General features: G+C 46.2%; 1 protein-coding gene across 2 annotated transcripts in view; it reads left to right on the top strand.

The window, feature by feature from the left end:
* anos1b (anosmin 1b) overlaps window positions 1-13,566 on the top strand; it is a 219,588-nt gene that overhangs the window by 137,359 nt on the left and 68,663 nt on the right. For both annotated transcript variants that reach the window (XM_072474064.1, XM_072474065.1), the window contains exons 6-7: window positions 1,001-1,130; window positions 8,063-8,268. In XM_072474064.1, coding sequence (XP_072330165.1) covers window positions 1,001-1,130; window positions 8,063-8,268 — 336 coding nt within the window. The remainder of the gene's footprint in view (window positions 1-1,000; window positions 1,131-8,062; window positions 8,269-13,566) is intronic.

Below are 13,566 nucleotides of genomic sequence, written 5' to 3'. Positions count from 1 at the left end.
CCAAGGAGCTCCACTTTCCAGAATTCCTCAGTATAGCGAGAGATCGAGATGCCATTTAAAAATGGTTTCCCGATCTCCGAGGTCCCCAATGTGACCCCCGACCTCCCCAAGCCCAAATGCACTATGGGAGGGTCCCTATAACTCTGCCCCCTACCCATTAAGTCTTCCATAACTGGGCTGGTACCTGTCCTTGAGGAGATGTGCTTCAGCACTCAACACAATCCTGGCAAGGACCTCTGTAATACGATACAGCTCCTTGTGCCCTTTGCATGCTTCTAGTATCCCATGTCCACAAGTGACGCTGGTCCTGTGGAAGAAACTATCACCTTATTTCTGAGACCAATACAACTGTATTTGACATGTACCATTTTTAAGAACATGCATAAACGTCTATCAAACAACGTTTTTTAAAAGTTTGTCTTTTTCCCATGAGATGTTTCCTTTTTCTCAAATCCCACTTCTTTACCTCCCATACTCATCCCACACTGGTCAGCACTTTAATTAAAATATCGAAAATCTCACAATAGAAATTAATGAATCACAATGTCTGAAAATGTAACAAATGGTAGCAAAGTCAGAGCTGAAGCAGATTACTTTTGTTGTAATGTCCAGTACAAGCAACACACTGATTCTACTGAAACGATTGAGATATTACACTGCTGTATGTTGAACGCTGGAATAAACAATTTTCTGGCAACAATTGCCCTTGAAATCAGCACATCACTGCAAGACTTTTTTTATAAAACTTGACTGTACGTCAACTATTGATTGTCCCACTAAATATGCTATTCCTTAGCAATGTGGAGGTATTACCATTAAAACATTTAATCATCTTCTAATACAATACTTTAAAGACCAATTGGCACTTAATTTTGAAGTGTTTGCAAAGTCCGTTGAATCTCATCATTTATCATTTTGGCCCCCACAGAGTTCATACATGTGTTGCAATGAAGTCCATAGTGAATAATTGCTCTTCATTTCCCTTTTTCCAATACCCCAGACAATAGAGGAGCACGTTGATCTGAAAACGTTGAGGCCAAACATATGGTACCAGTTCAGAGTAGCTGCAGTCAACATCCATGGAACTCGAGGTTTCACCACTCCCAGTAAACACTTCCACTCCTCCCGAGGTGAGTTATTGCTGCTTAATAGTGATAATAAGCGTGCTTGATTGTGAAAGAAAACCATCAAATATCAGCCACCCCACCCCCTCCTTGCCGTCCATTTAACCCCAGTAACATTCCAATCTGCAGAGGGCATTCCGATGACTGACCAATTTTCACCATCACTAGAATCGAGAAAATTATGGCACATTTCAGAATGTTAACGACTAGATATTTTTGTAAGCTTTGTAAACGCAAAATAAAACTGGCTAAATGTGTTCTTTTTTAAAAATAAATTTAGAGTACCCTATTCATTTTTCCAATTAAGGGGCAATTTAGCGTGGCCAGTCCACCTACCCTGCACATCTTTGGGTTTTGGGGGTGAAACCTGTCGTGTTGGGTGCTCTGCTACACAGACGAACCAACACGGTTGCGGAAGGTACAACTCAGTTTTATTACTAACAATTATTAACATTTGTAAACTGGTTGCTGTGGTTCGTTCATTACCCTCTAACCTGTGGACCCAGCCCTAACACTATCTTGGAGAGGCACTCAGCACATGGTGAATGTCTGAGTGGCTTGCTGTGAGCTCTGTGCCCTGAGCTGTCTCCTGCTGGAATGACTCGGAAGTGTCGTGTTCCCTGTTTTATAGTGTGTCTGCTCCTGCTTGTGATTGGCTGTGATGTTGCGTGTGTATTGATTGGTCCGTTTATCTGTCCATCAGTGTGTATGTGTGTTTGCACCATGATGTTTATCTGAATATCATGACAAAACCCACGCAAACAAGGGGAGAATGTACAAACTCCACACGAACAGTGACCCGGGCCAGAGATCGAACCACTAAATGTGTTTTTGAGATTTACTGGACGAAGATCTTAACCTTCCCGGTTTTCCTTTGAGTTTTAAAACACTTAGTGGACAGAGAAGACGGAAAAGGGTCAATATGATCTTGTTATGATCATGAATGAACTGCTGAAAAGGGTGGTGAGATTCAATTGTAACTTTCAAAGGGAAAGTGGATCTACACATGAAAATTACATTTTTTCAGGACTATGGGACTAATTTGTTCTCTCTTTCAAATAAGTAGCATTGTCCAATGACCTCCTTCTGTATATGACATTCTGAGATTTGAAGTATTTCCTCAGAAATCTAAGGGGAACGGTGAAGAAGTATGACAATTGTTTCTACCACCACTTCCGCTTACAATCTTTATTGTTACAAGTTATTGTTACACTGCAATGAAGTTACTGTGCAAATCCCCTAGCCTCCACACTATGGCGCCTGTTCGGGTACACTGAGGAATAATTCAGAATGTTCAATTCACCTAACGAGGCTGATCAAACCTACCACTCCTGAATTCCCCCAGTCTCTATCCCTTCCTCGCTCAACTCCTGACTACTCGCAAGCGTTCCTACCCCAGATTAATCAGGGGAGGCCGCAGGTCTCCAGCCTGCACCCTCCTATCCAGTCAAACAGCACTACCCACCACCTCAGAACTCACCCATGGGGGCTGGGGAGGGGCATTAAATTCCACCCAACATATCCCTGGCAGACACAGTATTGAATTTGCATTGTTTTTATTTGCATGTTACATTTTTGCTCCATAAATTGGGTGGGTGGTGGGGGAAGACCAGCCACGAGAAAACTGCTGAAGAATTTCAGAACCAGAAGTAGTGCTCCACTGACCAGCTTGTTCTACATACTTTGATATGAATAAGAAAATGGCAGGTTAGAGGTTTCATTCTGCAGCCTCCCACACATGACCCCACAAGTCCTCCTGATGAAAGACAACTCCACACTGATAATACGGTGAAGAAAAGATACAACTGACAGCTGAGCATTTTGGACCACGAGCTAGAGCAGGCCTTGACGTTATCAAAGGTTTATCATTTTTCTTAATATTAAATAGGCCTTTGTTCCAACAATGATGTTTTCTTTTTCATCGCATGAAACATTTAACCCAAGGTTAAAGGGCTAGAGTTCAGCCAGTCTTGAATGAGGATCACAGCTCAAACAGGTGCATTAGGATTTTAGCAGAACCCTACTGATTGAAGAAGTCTCCTTGTTAACTATAAAAAGGTTTCATTGATCGTTAGCCTACTTTTCAAAAAAGAGTTGCCGTTTTCTGAAACATCATTCAAACAAACTCTGCTAGTGGGGAATAAAAACATCAGCAAGTTTGAGCAAGAGGCCAAGCCTTGAAGTTTGATTTGTGACAATAGGCCACTGTGAGGACCTAGTGCCCTTGTCCAAGTGATAAAGGAGCTGTCAGCCTTTTATTCCTCAACACAAGCTGATAAATCAGGAGGAGAAAAAACATCAGAGAACCAATTCTGAAATTTACTTACTTAATTTGACAATATTAGATTTCCTATGACATTGTGTGTGCTCTAAATGCCCCAAAATTCATCCTCTTGAGTTTCAAAAAAACAATTGGCTCTAGCCAGTAATCTACCATGAGGACAATTAATTACAAAATTATTGAAGCATTATATACATGTTTACTTTATATTGTTCTGTGCACTGGCTTGTAAACTCACTGCAGTCAGTGATTTATTGGAGCATACAAAATCTTGCCTCATGAGGAGAAAAAGAAATATCATAAAAATAGCAGTCAAACTCAGCTGTAATAATAAAATGTGATTATATCTGTTATCTTAGCTGTGCACATAGGCCTATAACTTATAAATAATAGAGTGAATTGTGAATCACAATCCTCACCTTTATGTTTACAAACCAATATTTTATGATTTATCTTTGCGCCACTTTTAAAATGTCTTCCCACACCTACATTTTCTGCTCAAGTTATTTGTGAAGAATTGAAGCTAAGGAATTGAAATTGATCTATGCCAGCAGTGTGAAGTGGGCCCACAGCAAATCAACAATCAATTTATCACCAGTCCTGGGCCAGAATTTTCCTACCTGAACTCACGTGAGAAGACATTAGATGAGCATGGGGTGGCATAGTCATTAGCACTCCTGCCTCACAGCGCCAGGGACTCCAGTTCAATTCCGACCTTGGGAGACTTTGCACGTTCTCCCCGAGTCTGCGTGGGCTTCCTCCGGGTGCTCCGGTTTCCTCCCACAGTCCAAAGATGTGCAGGTTAGGTGGGGTTACATGGATAGGGCCTCTTTCAGAGACTCGGTACAGACTCGATGGGCCAAATGTCCTCCTTGTGCACTGTCAGGATTCTGTAGATTCTATGGATGACTCCAAAGCCCCCTCATCTTCAAACTCAGCATGTTCCTGGTCTCCAGTAGCCCTCAGACTGATGGCACTCAGGTCACTCTCTGCCTCCGTCAGCTCCTCATGTGAGTGTGCCATGCCCTCCCCAATGTGCACTACCATGGGAGCCAATCAACCTAAGCCCATGAATGTGATAGTCTCTGCACTAGTGCCTGCTTCATAGAAAAGGTGTGCTGGAGGCACAGGTGTGAGTATGTCCTCTTCGGGTGGGTCCTCGGGGTCCCTGGAGCCTCTTGCAGATGGATCATCTGTGGGAGGAAAAGAACATGCTGGTACATTCAATTATCATATCGTCAGTGTGCATGCTAGGCGGGCTGATGAGACAATGAAGAATGGCAGTATGGTGCCATCTTGATTGGAGGATCACTGAGCATTGGTGCCTTGAACACCTCCATTTTAGCTGAGAAGATCCTACAATTTTTGCTCTCCCTGCCACTCTCGCATTTGCGCACTGCAATCTTACCTTCCACAGAGACCGCTGCCTCATTGTGCCTGGTGGAATGAGCTGCTCAGTGGCATTCTAACTCCCAGGTATCCATCTTGTAACAGCTGAGTATAAACAGATTGGGCTCCCCACTGCCCATTCTTCGGCGCTGCGCCACATTATGGCTTTGCTTTTCCTGAAAGCGAAGAACAAATTTCATTATTAGTGCTAGCCCTCTCCTTGTAGCACCATTCCACCAGGGACCACACCAACCCCCTGAGAATCAGGTTGCGGGGCATGTCACAACTCAGTCTTCAATGCACTCTGGCCAAATGGTCAAACCTCCCAGTTATGGCCAGCACAGGCTTCAGTGCAATTTGGCACACACACTTGTAGACCCCTGAGGGTGACAAGGGTGACCACGCAAATACATATTTCCTTGCAGTTCCATGTCATCTCTGTACTCACCCTTACTAAACTCAGAAGATCATTGAACCTTTTTTGCAGCAGTCTATCCACTGACCTAGGTGGCTACATTTGTCCATGCCTTCTTTGTGTAATGTGGCGGCCTCCTCTTCCCATCCCTGGACATGAGGACATCATATTTGGCACTGACCTCCTCTATGCGGCGCTCGCCTATGACACAGGGGCAGAGTGCCCACCAGATATGCTCTCCCACCATCCATGCTGTTGTTGAAAACTCACCACTATTCTTAAAATTCCCCCTATACCAAAAAGGGCCGACATTCAAATGGTGAACAGGGATTCTCACTCCCCGACTCCGATGCAGGCTTCAGTGGGTGCTATTCAGGTCAAACTATATTTTCAAGTTATCCCCCGGTATAACCCATACCTTCACCAAAGATTTCATCTACTTACCACTTAGTAGCATCGATCCTGGGTCCCACATTGCTAAGTAAGTAAAGTAGACTTTGGAATAACCACTGTTTCAGGTTAAATTAAGTTATTTTATTATTATATTTTTTCTTTTAAAAGCTGCAATTGCTGTCTTTGAAGAAAGGTAAAAAGATCTTGCTTCTGGATCCTTCTGGTTGGTTGAAGGGACCTTCAGGCCCAACTTGACAATCAATCTTTTAAAAATCGGGTCTTCTTTAGATGTATTCGCTGATGAGCTTGGTTGCTGTGTCCTATCTTTCCCTCCTATCTTTCCGATGTACCGAGCTGTGAGAGCTGGCTCTGCTGGCTGTCTCTGAGCTGACTCTGCCTCCTCTTTAAATTCTGGTCTTCTTTAGATGTATTAGCTATTTTAGCTCGGCTGCTTTGCCCTGCCCCTTTCCCATAACTGGGATGATTGTAATCTGACTCTAGCTGCTTGTTCCTTCTCTGCTTCTCCCTCTCTCCCTCTGAGTTCTGGTTCTGGTCTAGTCTCTGGGTTTCTATATTTTTCCACCAGTTATTAAGTTTTGTGACTTTATTGTAAAGTAACTTTTTTCACATTGATTGTAAAAAGTATCTTTGATCTAAACATTCTAATGCAACTAAGTATTCATTTTGACATGACTTCAGCCCTCAGGTCTCTGATTACATTGTTTCCTTTGTGATGTTCAAAGTTCCTTTGTGATATTCAAAAATGCTTTGGTTTCAAGAGGTGTGAATTTTGGTTTGGTTCCTGTCATTTCTATAGTTTTATTTTCCAATTGTGTCCTCAGCTCATAATTTTGACTTTGATTTTGGCTTTGAATTATGTTTCTCGTAGACTGATAGTCTCCAGTTTTCTTTAATTTACCTGGTATTAGCAAAATTTCACACCTAGAATTGTCACCAAATTCAACTGAACCTCATCCTTTCCTTTCCAGCTGCTTACTAAGATAGTTAATTTCAACGAAGGTGTGAAACATTGCTTTTAGCTGTATGCTAAAAATCCACTTGGTTATAACTTCAAAGGTGTACATTTATCACCTAGCTCAACTGAAACTATCATCCATGCTTTTCCAGATGCTTACTAAGATAGTTACTTTCAATGAAGGTGTGAGCCATTGTTTTTGGCTTCATTCAAAATCCTGTGTGTTTGCTAAGCCTGCTTGACCAAGCATATCTGCATTTTCCAATCCTGCTCTTTGCAGCTGCTGTTAACCCTTTGTGGGATCTTTCCCTTTGTGGGATCTTTGCCACTCTCATGTTTCTCTCAGACCAGATATTGCCAGACTTCCATGTTTCAAATGACACATCTTTCCATATTATCAATTACAATGCCTGCTGGGTGCTGAAGCCATTAGTGCAGCAGATTTCTCTTCTTTGATCCTGTAAAGAATGCTCCCGTGGCCACAACCCCTGCAGAGTTTTGTAGCCTTTGCCAAGTCCAGCCCGACTGGTTCCTGCCCCCACTTGCTTCTTCCAACTTAGCGGGAGTGCATTACACGCTAGGCAGGTCTTAATTGGCCACCCAGCATGAAACCGTGTGACAACCTCACCTGGGAACGGATTCTGCATCTGCCTCTGTGTGTGCCTGACAAGTGCAAAATTCAGGCTCTGGTCTTCCTGCCACTGAAGTTCACGGAAATTAGTTCAAACACTTTTGGGAGACTCGTTTCCTAGTCTCTCTATCGCTTTTACTTGGTGTGAAATTAAAAATCTTGGCAATGCTTTTCCAAGTCACAGGAAAAAACAAATTGCTGCATTTATAACAGGCTGTTGGCTTGCTACAAACCCATTTCACGTTGCTGGGGTGGACAAATTTCACCCGCCAAAATGTTTTATGACATCGGCGATATTATAGAATTAAAAATAATCCATCAAGCCTGCTTCTTCCATTGACTGAAATATCTACTGCATTATGGATCTGAATGATCAATCTGGTCTACCATGGATTGGACTCATAAAATTAAAACTCCTTAACTCCCCACAAAATTGCAGAAAGGCTTCCCCAGGCTTGTGTGATCTTTATTCAGACCTGGTCAATTGTGCAGAGCAACTCTGATCTTCCAGGCAATACTTGATCCTCTTGGTCCGACACCTCACAAAGGAACACTGTTACGATGTTGTCCAGGTTCTAATGTCAGCAGACGGGAAATGGTAGAAACAACTAAAATAAGTCACTTTTTTATTTTAATTCAAAATTTTACCTCAGGGTTTGGCGTGAACATTATTGTGTTTAAAGCAATTTTTCCTTTAATCTAATCTGGCTGCTAATCTGGGAATTAAATGTTGGGACTTCTAGGTCTGGCGTTTTATGACATTCTATACACAAACAAGTGTAATTCAGTCCTTTGATTCAATTGCATTCTCCTTGTGTTTCCGTAATTCTCCATTATTCAACATTGCTTACAGATCCCACTACACCAGCTGCACCAAGAAATCTGCGGAAAGGCAACTTCACTGCAAGCCACAATGGTGTTTTCAGTCTTCCCATTCACTGGGATCCACCCCAAGAGGAAGATCTCTTCATTCACCATTACAGAATTTACTGGAGTCAGTGGGTTTCCAGGAAAACTGTTTTTCTCACAAAGAAAGAAAACTGGAAGATAATTGAAGGAGTAAGTTCAAAATTGTGTGCAAGGTATTTGTGCCTTTTTTTTGTACCTCTGGGCAGGTTTTCCCCTCAGGTTTCAGAACCCTTGCCGACTTAGTCAAAACCCTGCATTGTGTAAGGTACAGTCACACAGCTGTGATTTCTCCTGATTTTACCAATTGATGGTCAGAGGACGGGCTTGTTGTCCAATTAAGGGCAATTGGTGGGCTCACTAAGCTGGAGGGCAAGTAGGTGTCCTTCCAGCAGCAGGCTGCCTTTTCGGGGAATTAAGTGCCCCAAGATGGGAAAACTTCTGCAAAATTTAGAGTACCCAATTATTTTTTTTCAAATTAAGGGGCAATTTAGCATGCCCAATCCTCCTACCCAGCACATCTTTGGGTTGTGGGGGTGACATCCACGGGAGAATGTGCAAACAACACACGGACAGTGACACAGGGCCAGGATTGAACCCGGGTCCTCAGCAACCATTTTGACTTCAGGTTGACAAATGGCTTTAGCAACCAGGCAAGGAGAGAGAAGGTGTGTAAATCTACCTGGAGTCCTGCCCACTATACACCTACCCCACCAGGTCTGCCGTCAAGAAGCCAACACTGATAGTTAAAGCAAAGTGAGAAACAGTTAGAGTCTAAATGACAAAGAGAGCTCGTAAATCTGATGAAAAAGTAATTCAGAAGGCAAAAATGATGATTCATGAAACAAGGAGTAAAAGTCAAAGGGAGGGAGAACTGAGGATAGAATCAAAATCAGTGTGAGTTGGAAGCCACGTTGGAAGGAAGCGCAACCCTCCCTGAATGGCAAAGTTGTTAAAGAACATTCTGACCATCCAAAATGGAGCATACTGCAGACCTCCTTCTGACCCATCCAGACACTGAAATGTGCTTTTCAATGCCCTGATAGTCCCCTGGATCACCAGCTGCTACTTAGGGCACCCAGAGGTCATTAGGCATGAGAGCAAGGGTTATGCATTGTCTCAGAGAAGTCAGCTGCGGGTATGATTCTTTTCTCTGAGGAGGTCAGCAAGGGTTGAGTGACAAAAGATGAAGGCATCATTGAAACTTCCTGCATATCATGTACTGGCATAATGGACACTTTAATTGTTGTCACACACTATCTGGACATTGAGGGAGTGGGATGTATTCCTGTTGTGTTAGCTGAGTGGGTGTTCAGTAGGCATTCTCGGTGCAGCTGTACATGTCCTTGATTACTAGACCAGCTGAATACATGCAACGTGTCTATACATTCATATGTGATTAATGGATTATTCTGTCTTTGTTTGTAAGTACAGTACATACTCAATGTTGAGGAGACTGTAACAACTGACATTGAATGACTCTGAATGCCTTTTTTAAATTAAAACTATGAGGAGATACTGGGTTGTACAGTATCATCAAACAAAAAGTGGCCCCTTTTTAGAAGGACACAGCTAGTAGAAAATTTCAACAGGAATGAAGCACACATTTAACTTCAATGATTGGTTCTCAAACTGGGGACCATTGGTTCCTTGGGGTCCACATAAACTCTCTGGGGGTCCGCGAGTGAGCAAATGAGCAGCAGCCAGAAGTGAGCTTGGTGCAAGTTGGGAGATGGTTGTAGAGCGTGGTTGCCACATATGCAGTGCAACCTGGGCTGGCTGTCTCCTCTGGAGAAGCGCACATGGAGGATCGTTGAGAGCCCCAAGTGGATCGCCCAGATATGGCTGCAGGCCACCAGGTGTGGTTTTCTTATTCTGTCATGGCCTGTGTGTGTCACTAAGGAGGCCAGTGTTTGTTACCCAACCCTAATTGACCTTGAGTAGGTAGTGCACCACCTCCTTGTACTGCTGCAGTCTTTGATCCGGAGGTACACTCGTAGTATGGTTGGGTAGGGAGTTCCAGGATTTTTACTATGACAGTGAATAAATGGTGACATATTTCCAAGTCAGCTGATGTGTGAGTTAAAGGGGAATTTGCAGTTGGCGGTGTTGTCCTGTGCCCGCTGCCTTTATTCTTGTACTTAGTATATGTTGCAGGTTACGAAAGTGCGACTGAATATTTGTGCAGGCTCACCCATCTCACTAATCTCACTAAGAAAATATACATGATTTCTTAAAAATATCATTAGAACACTCTACATGTAGCACGATTGTATTCTGAATAATATAAGATTGCGGGGGCGGCTTCTGTGATTGCTAATCCATTTGAAAAGGAGTCCTTCAACCAGAGAGGTTTGAGAATCACTGACCTAAATTATATCATTTACCCTCTCTAACCTGCATTCCAGTCCCTGCATTAGCCAACAGTTTTGGAAGGTCACGGGCATAGTAGCAAACACTGCATGCACCTTCTGAAGGGCCACCCAGGTGCAGAAAGGACCGTAGAAGAGAAGCAGGTATGGCAGCATCTCCGCCAGCATTTCAACCTGCGGGGTGGGGGTGTCAAAGTGGTCCCCTATCTATGGGAGTCATTTGTTTCAGCTGGAAAAACTTGATGCCACTTTTGGGGATTGGAGAGGTAAGGGGCTGGAGTGAGAAAGGATTTATTTTTGGAGGGTCGGTATGCTGACTAGGAGGAGCTGAGGGTGTGAGGGCAGGCCTTGGTGGGGGAGGGGTTGGGTCTAGCAAGCTTTTCCGACATTCCTGGTGACGCCCCCATCCACTTTGCTGGAAAGAATTGCTTCTTGTGCGGTGTTTGTGGAGGGCAGCAAATCCGGGATATATAGACTGATCTTGGTGGAGGAGGTGAAGGCTAAGTGGGAGGAGGAGTTAGGTCCCTCTTTGGAGGAGGAGGTGTGGAGTGAGTCGCTCCGTAGGGGGAATGCTACGTTATCCAGCGCGAGGTTAAGGATGGCACGATAGCACAGTGATTAGCACTGTCGCTTCGCAGCCCCAGGGCCCCAGGTTCGATTTCCAGCTTGGGTCACTGTGCAGAGTCTGCACGTTCTCCCTGTATCTGTGTGGGTTTCCTCCGGGTGCTCCGGTTTCCTCGCACAAGTCGTAAAAGACGTGCTGTTAGGTCATTTGGACATTCTGAATTCGCCCTCTGTTTACCGGAACCGGCACCGGAATTTGGCGACTAGGGGATTTTCACAGTAACTTTATGAGGCACGATCAATTGAACAAAGACTAGAGTTGGATACAACTGAGGCTTTATTGCTCTAAGATGTGTGGCCTCCTACAGCAGCTGGTGAAATGGCTGCTGAATGGAGGACACGCATATTTATACTCCGCCTACTGGGCGGAGCCAGCAGGCAGAGACTACCGGCGAACCTGTAGTACAGGTCCTACCTTACATCACCTAATACAGGTGGAACAGGGGTTTACCACATTCACCCCCTGTAAAAATTGAGTCCAGCGGGGGGGGTGGAGAACTATATACAGCAATGAATTTATATTTACAGTATTTGATCAGAAAAAATAATGTCTTTTGAAGTCCGGTGCCAGTTAGAGATTTGCCCAGTCTGGTGCCTTGATGTTCCGCTGGGAGCGACGTAGCGGTGGCGGTGATGTCGATGCTGGCCTGATGTTCGGTGACTCCGGGAGCGTGCCAAAATCCTCTTCCTCCTCGGGCGTGGGCAGGGGAAGGACTGATGGTCCTGGTGGGGTTAATGCTGGGAGCGCCGGGAGAGGGGAGGGTGGCGTCGGGCCGGAGAGGTGTGTGTGTGGAACCTGCTGGTGCCAGGTCCCTGAGGGAGACAGTATCCTGGCGGCCGTCGGGGTACGCCACGTAGGCATACTGGGGGTTGGCATGGAGCACCCTTTCCACCAAGGGGTCCGCCTTGTGGAGGCAGACCTGCCTACGGAGCAGCACTGGTCCTGGAGCTGCGAGCCAAGTCGGGAGCGACACTCCGGATGTGGACTTCCAGGGGAAGGCAAAAAGCCGTTCATGGGGTGTGATGTTAGTAGCGGTGCACAGCAGTGACCGAATGGAGTAGAGTGCATCAGGGAGGACCTCCTGCCAGCGAGAGGCTGGGACGTTCCTGGACGGTAGGGCCAGATGGACAGCCCTCCATACCGTCCCGTTCTCCCTCTCTACCTGCCCGTTGCCCCGGGGGTTATAGCTGGTCATCCTGCTGGAGGCGATACCCCTGCTGAGCAAGAACTGATGCAGCTCATCGCGCATGAATGAGGATTCCCGGAGACGTCCGGTTGCGGCTATACAGAGCTAAGTCGCACGTTCGGTAGCTCCCGCTTGGAACGGACTTTTGGGCTCTTTTCAGGGCCTCCAACAGCATTGTTTCGACATTTCCCGGTGTGGGAAGAAGACTGCAACATTCCCCCGACAGTGAATGGCTTGGACCAGGAGCGGGGCGACTAAAAAAGTGGTGGTGAAGCCAAAGAAAGTGCGAGGGAAGAAGAGCAAGATGGCGGCGGGCGGGGACCAGGCAGCGTGGATGCAGTGGCCGCAGGAGCAGCAGGTGGTTATCCAGCGCTGCTTCAGGGATCTCAAAACGGACCTGCTGGAGACCCAGACGGCCCAGGGGGTGGCGATCCGTGAGGTCCGACAAAAGATCTCAGATAATGAGGACGAGATCTTGGGCCTAGCGGTAAAGGTGGAGGCGCACGAGGCAGGAATGGTTCGAGGAGATGGAGAATCGGTCGAGGCGGAAGAATCTGCGGATCCTGGGCCTCCCAGAGGGGCAAGAGGGGTCAGACGTGGGGGTCTATGTGGTCACCATGTTAAACTCGCTGATGGGAGCAGGATCCTTCCAGGGGCCCTGGAGCTGAGTGCTGGCCAGGAGGCCGAAGGCTAATGAGCCACCGCGGGCGGTGCTGGTGCGGTTTCATCGGTTCACTGATCGGGAGTGTGTACTCAGGTGGTCCAAGAAAGTGAGCAGCAGCAGGTGGCAGAACGCGGAGGTTCGAATATATCAGGACTGGAGCGCGGAGGTGGCGAAGAAGAGGGCCGGGTACAACCGAGCGAAGGCGGTGCTGCACAGGAAGAGGGTGACGTTTGGCATGCTGCAGCCTGTGGCGGGTGCGTCTGTGGGTCACCTACAAGGACCGGCACCATTATTTTGAGTCCCCGGAGGAGGCGTGGGCCTTTATTCAGGCCGAGAAGCTGGACACAAACTGAGGGTCGGGATGGGGGGTCAGGCGTGGGGATGGTCGGGGATTGTTGTTGTTGTGTTACATTTTGAGGGGGGGGTTCTTTGTTCTTGTTTCTTTTTCATTCGGTGTGGGTGGTTAGGATGGGTTGGGCACTGTTTTGGTTGGGTCTGTCGGGTGGGCTCTTGGAGGGGGGCAAGTAAACAGAGTAGGTGGTGGAAGGCCGGTAGGGGGGATGGGGCCCCGCGGGGAGGGGGAGGCCCGAGTCGGGGGTGTGGG

The sequence above is a fragment of the Scyliorhinus torazame genome, chromosome 14, assembly GCF_047496885.1.
Source record: "Scyliorhinus torazame isolate Kashiwa2021f chromosome 14, sScyTor2.1, whole genome shotgun sequence".
Lineage (NCBI taxonomy): Eukaryota > Metazoa > Chordata > Chondrichthyes > Carcharhiniformes > Scyliorhinidae > Scyliorhinus > Scyliorhinus torazame.
Note: the sequence above shows the minus strand (reverse complement) of the source record. Positions and strands in the feature narration are given on the sequence as shown.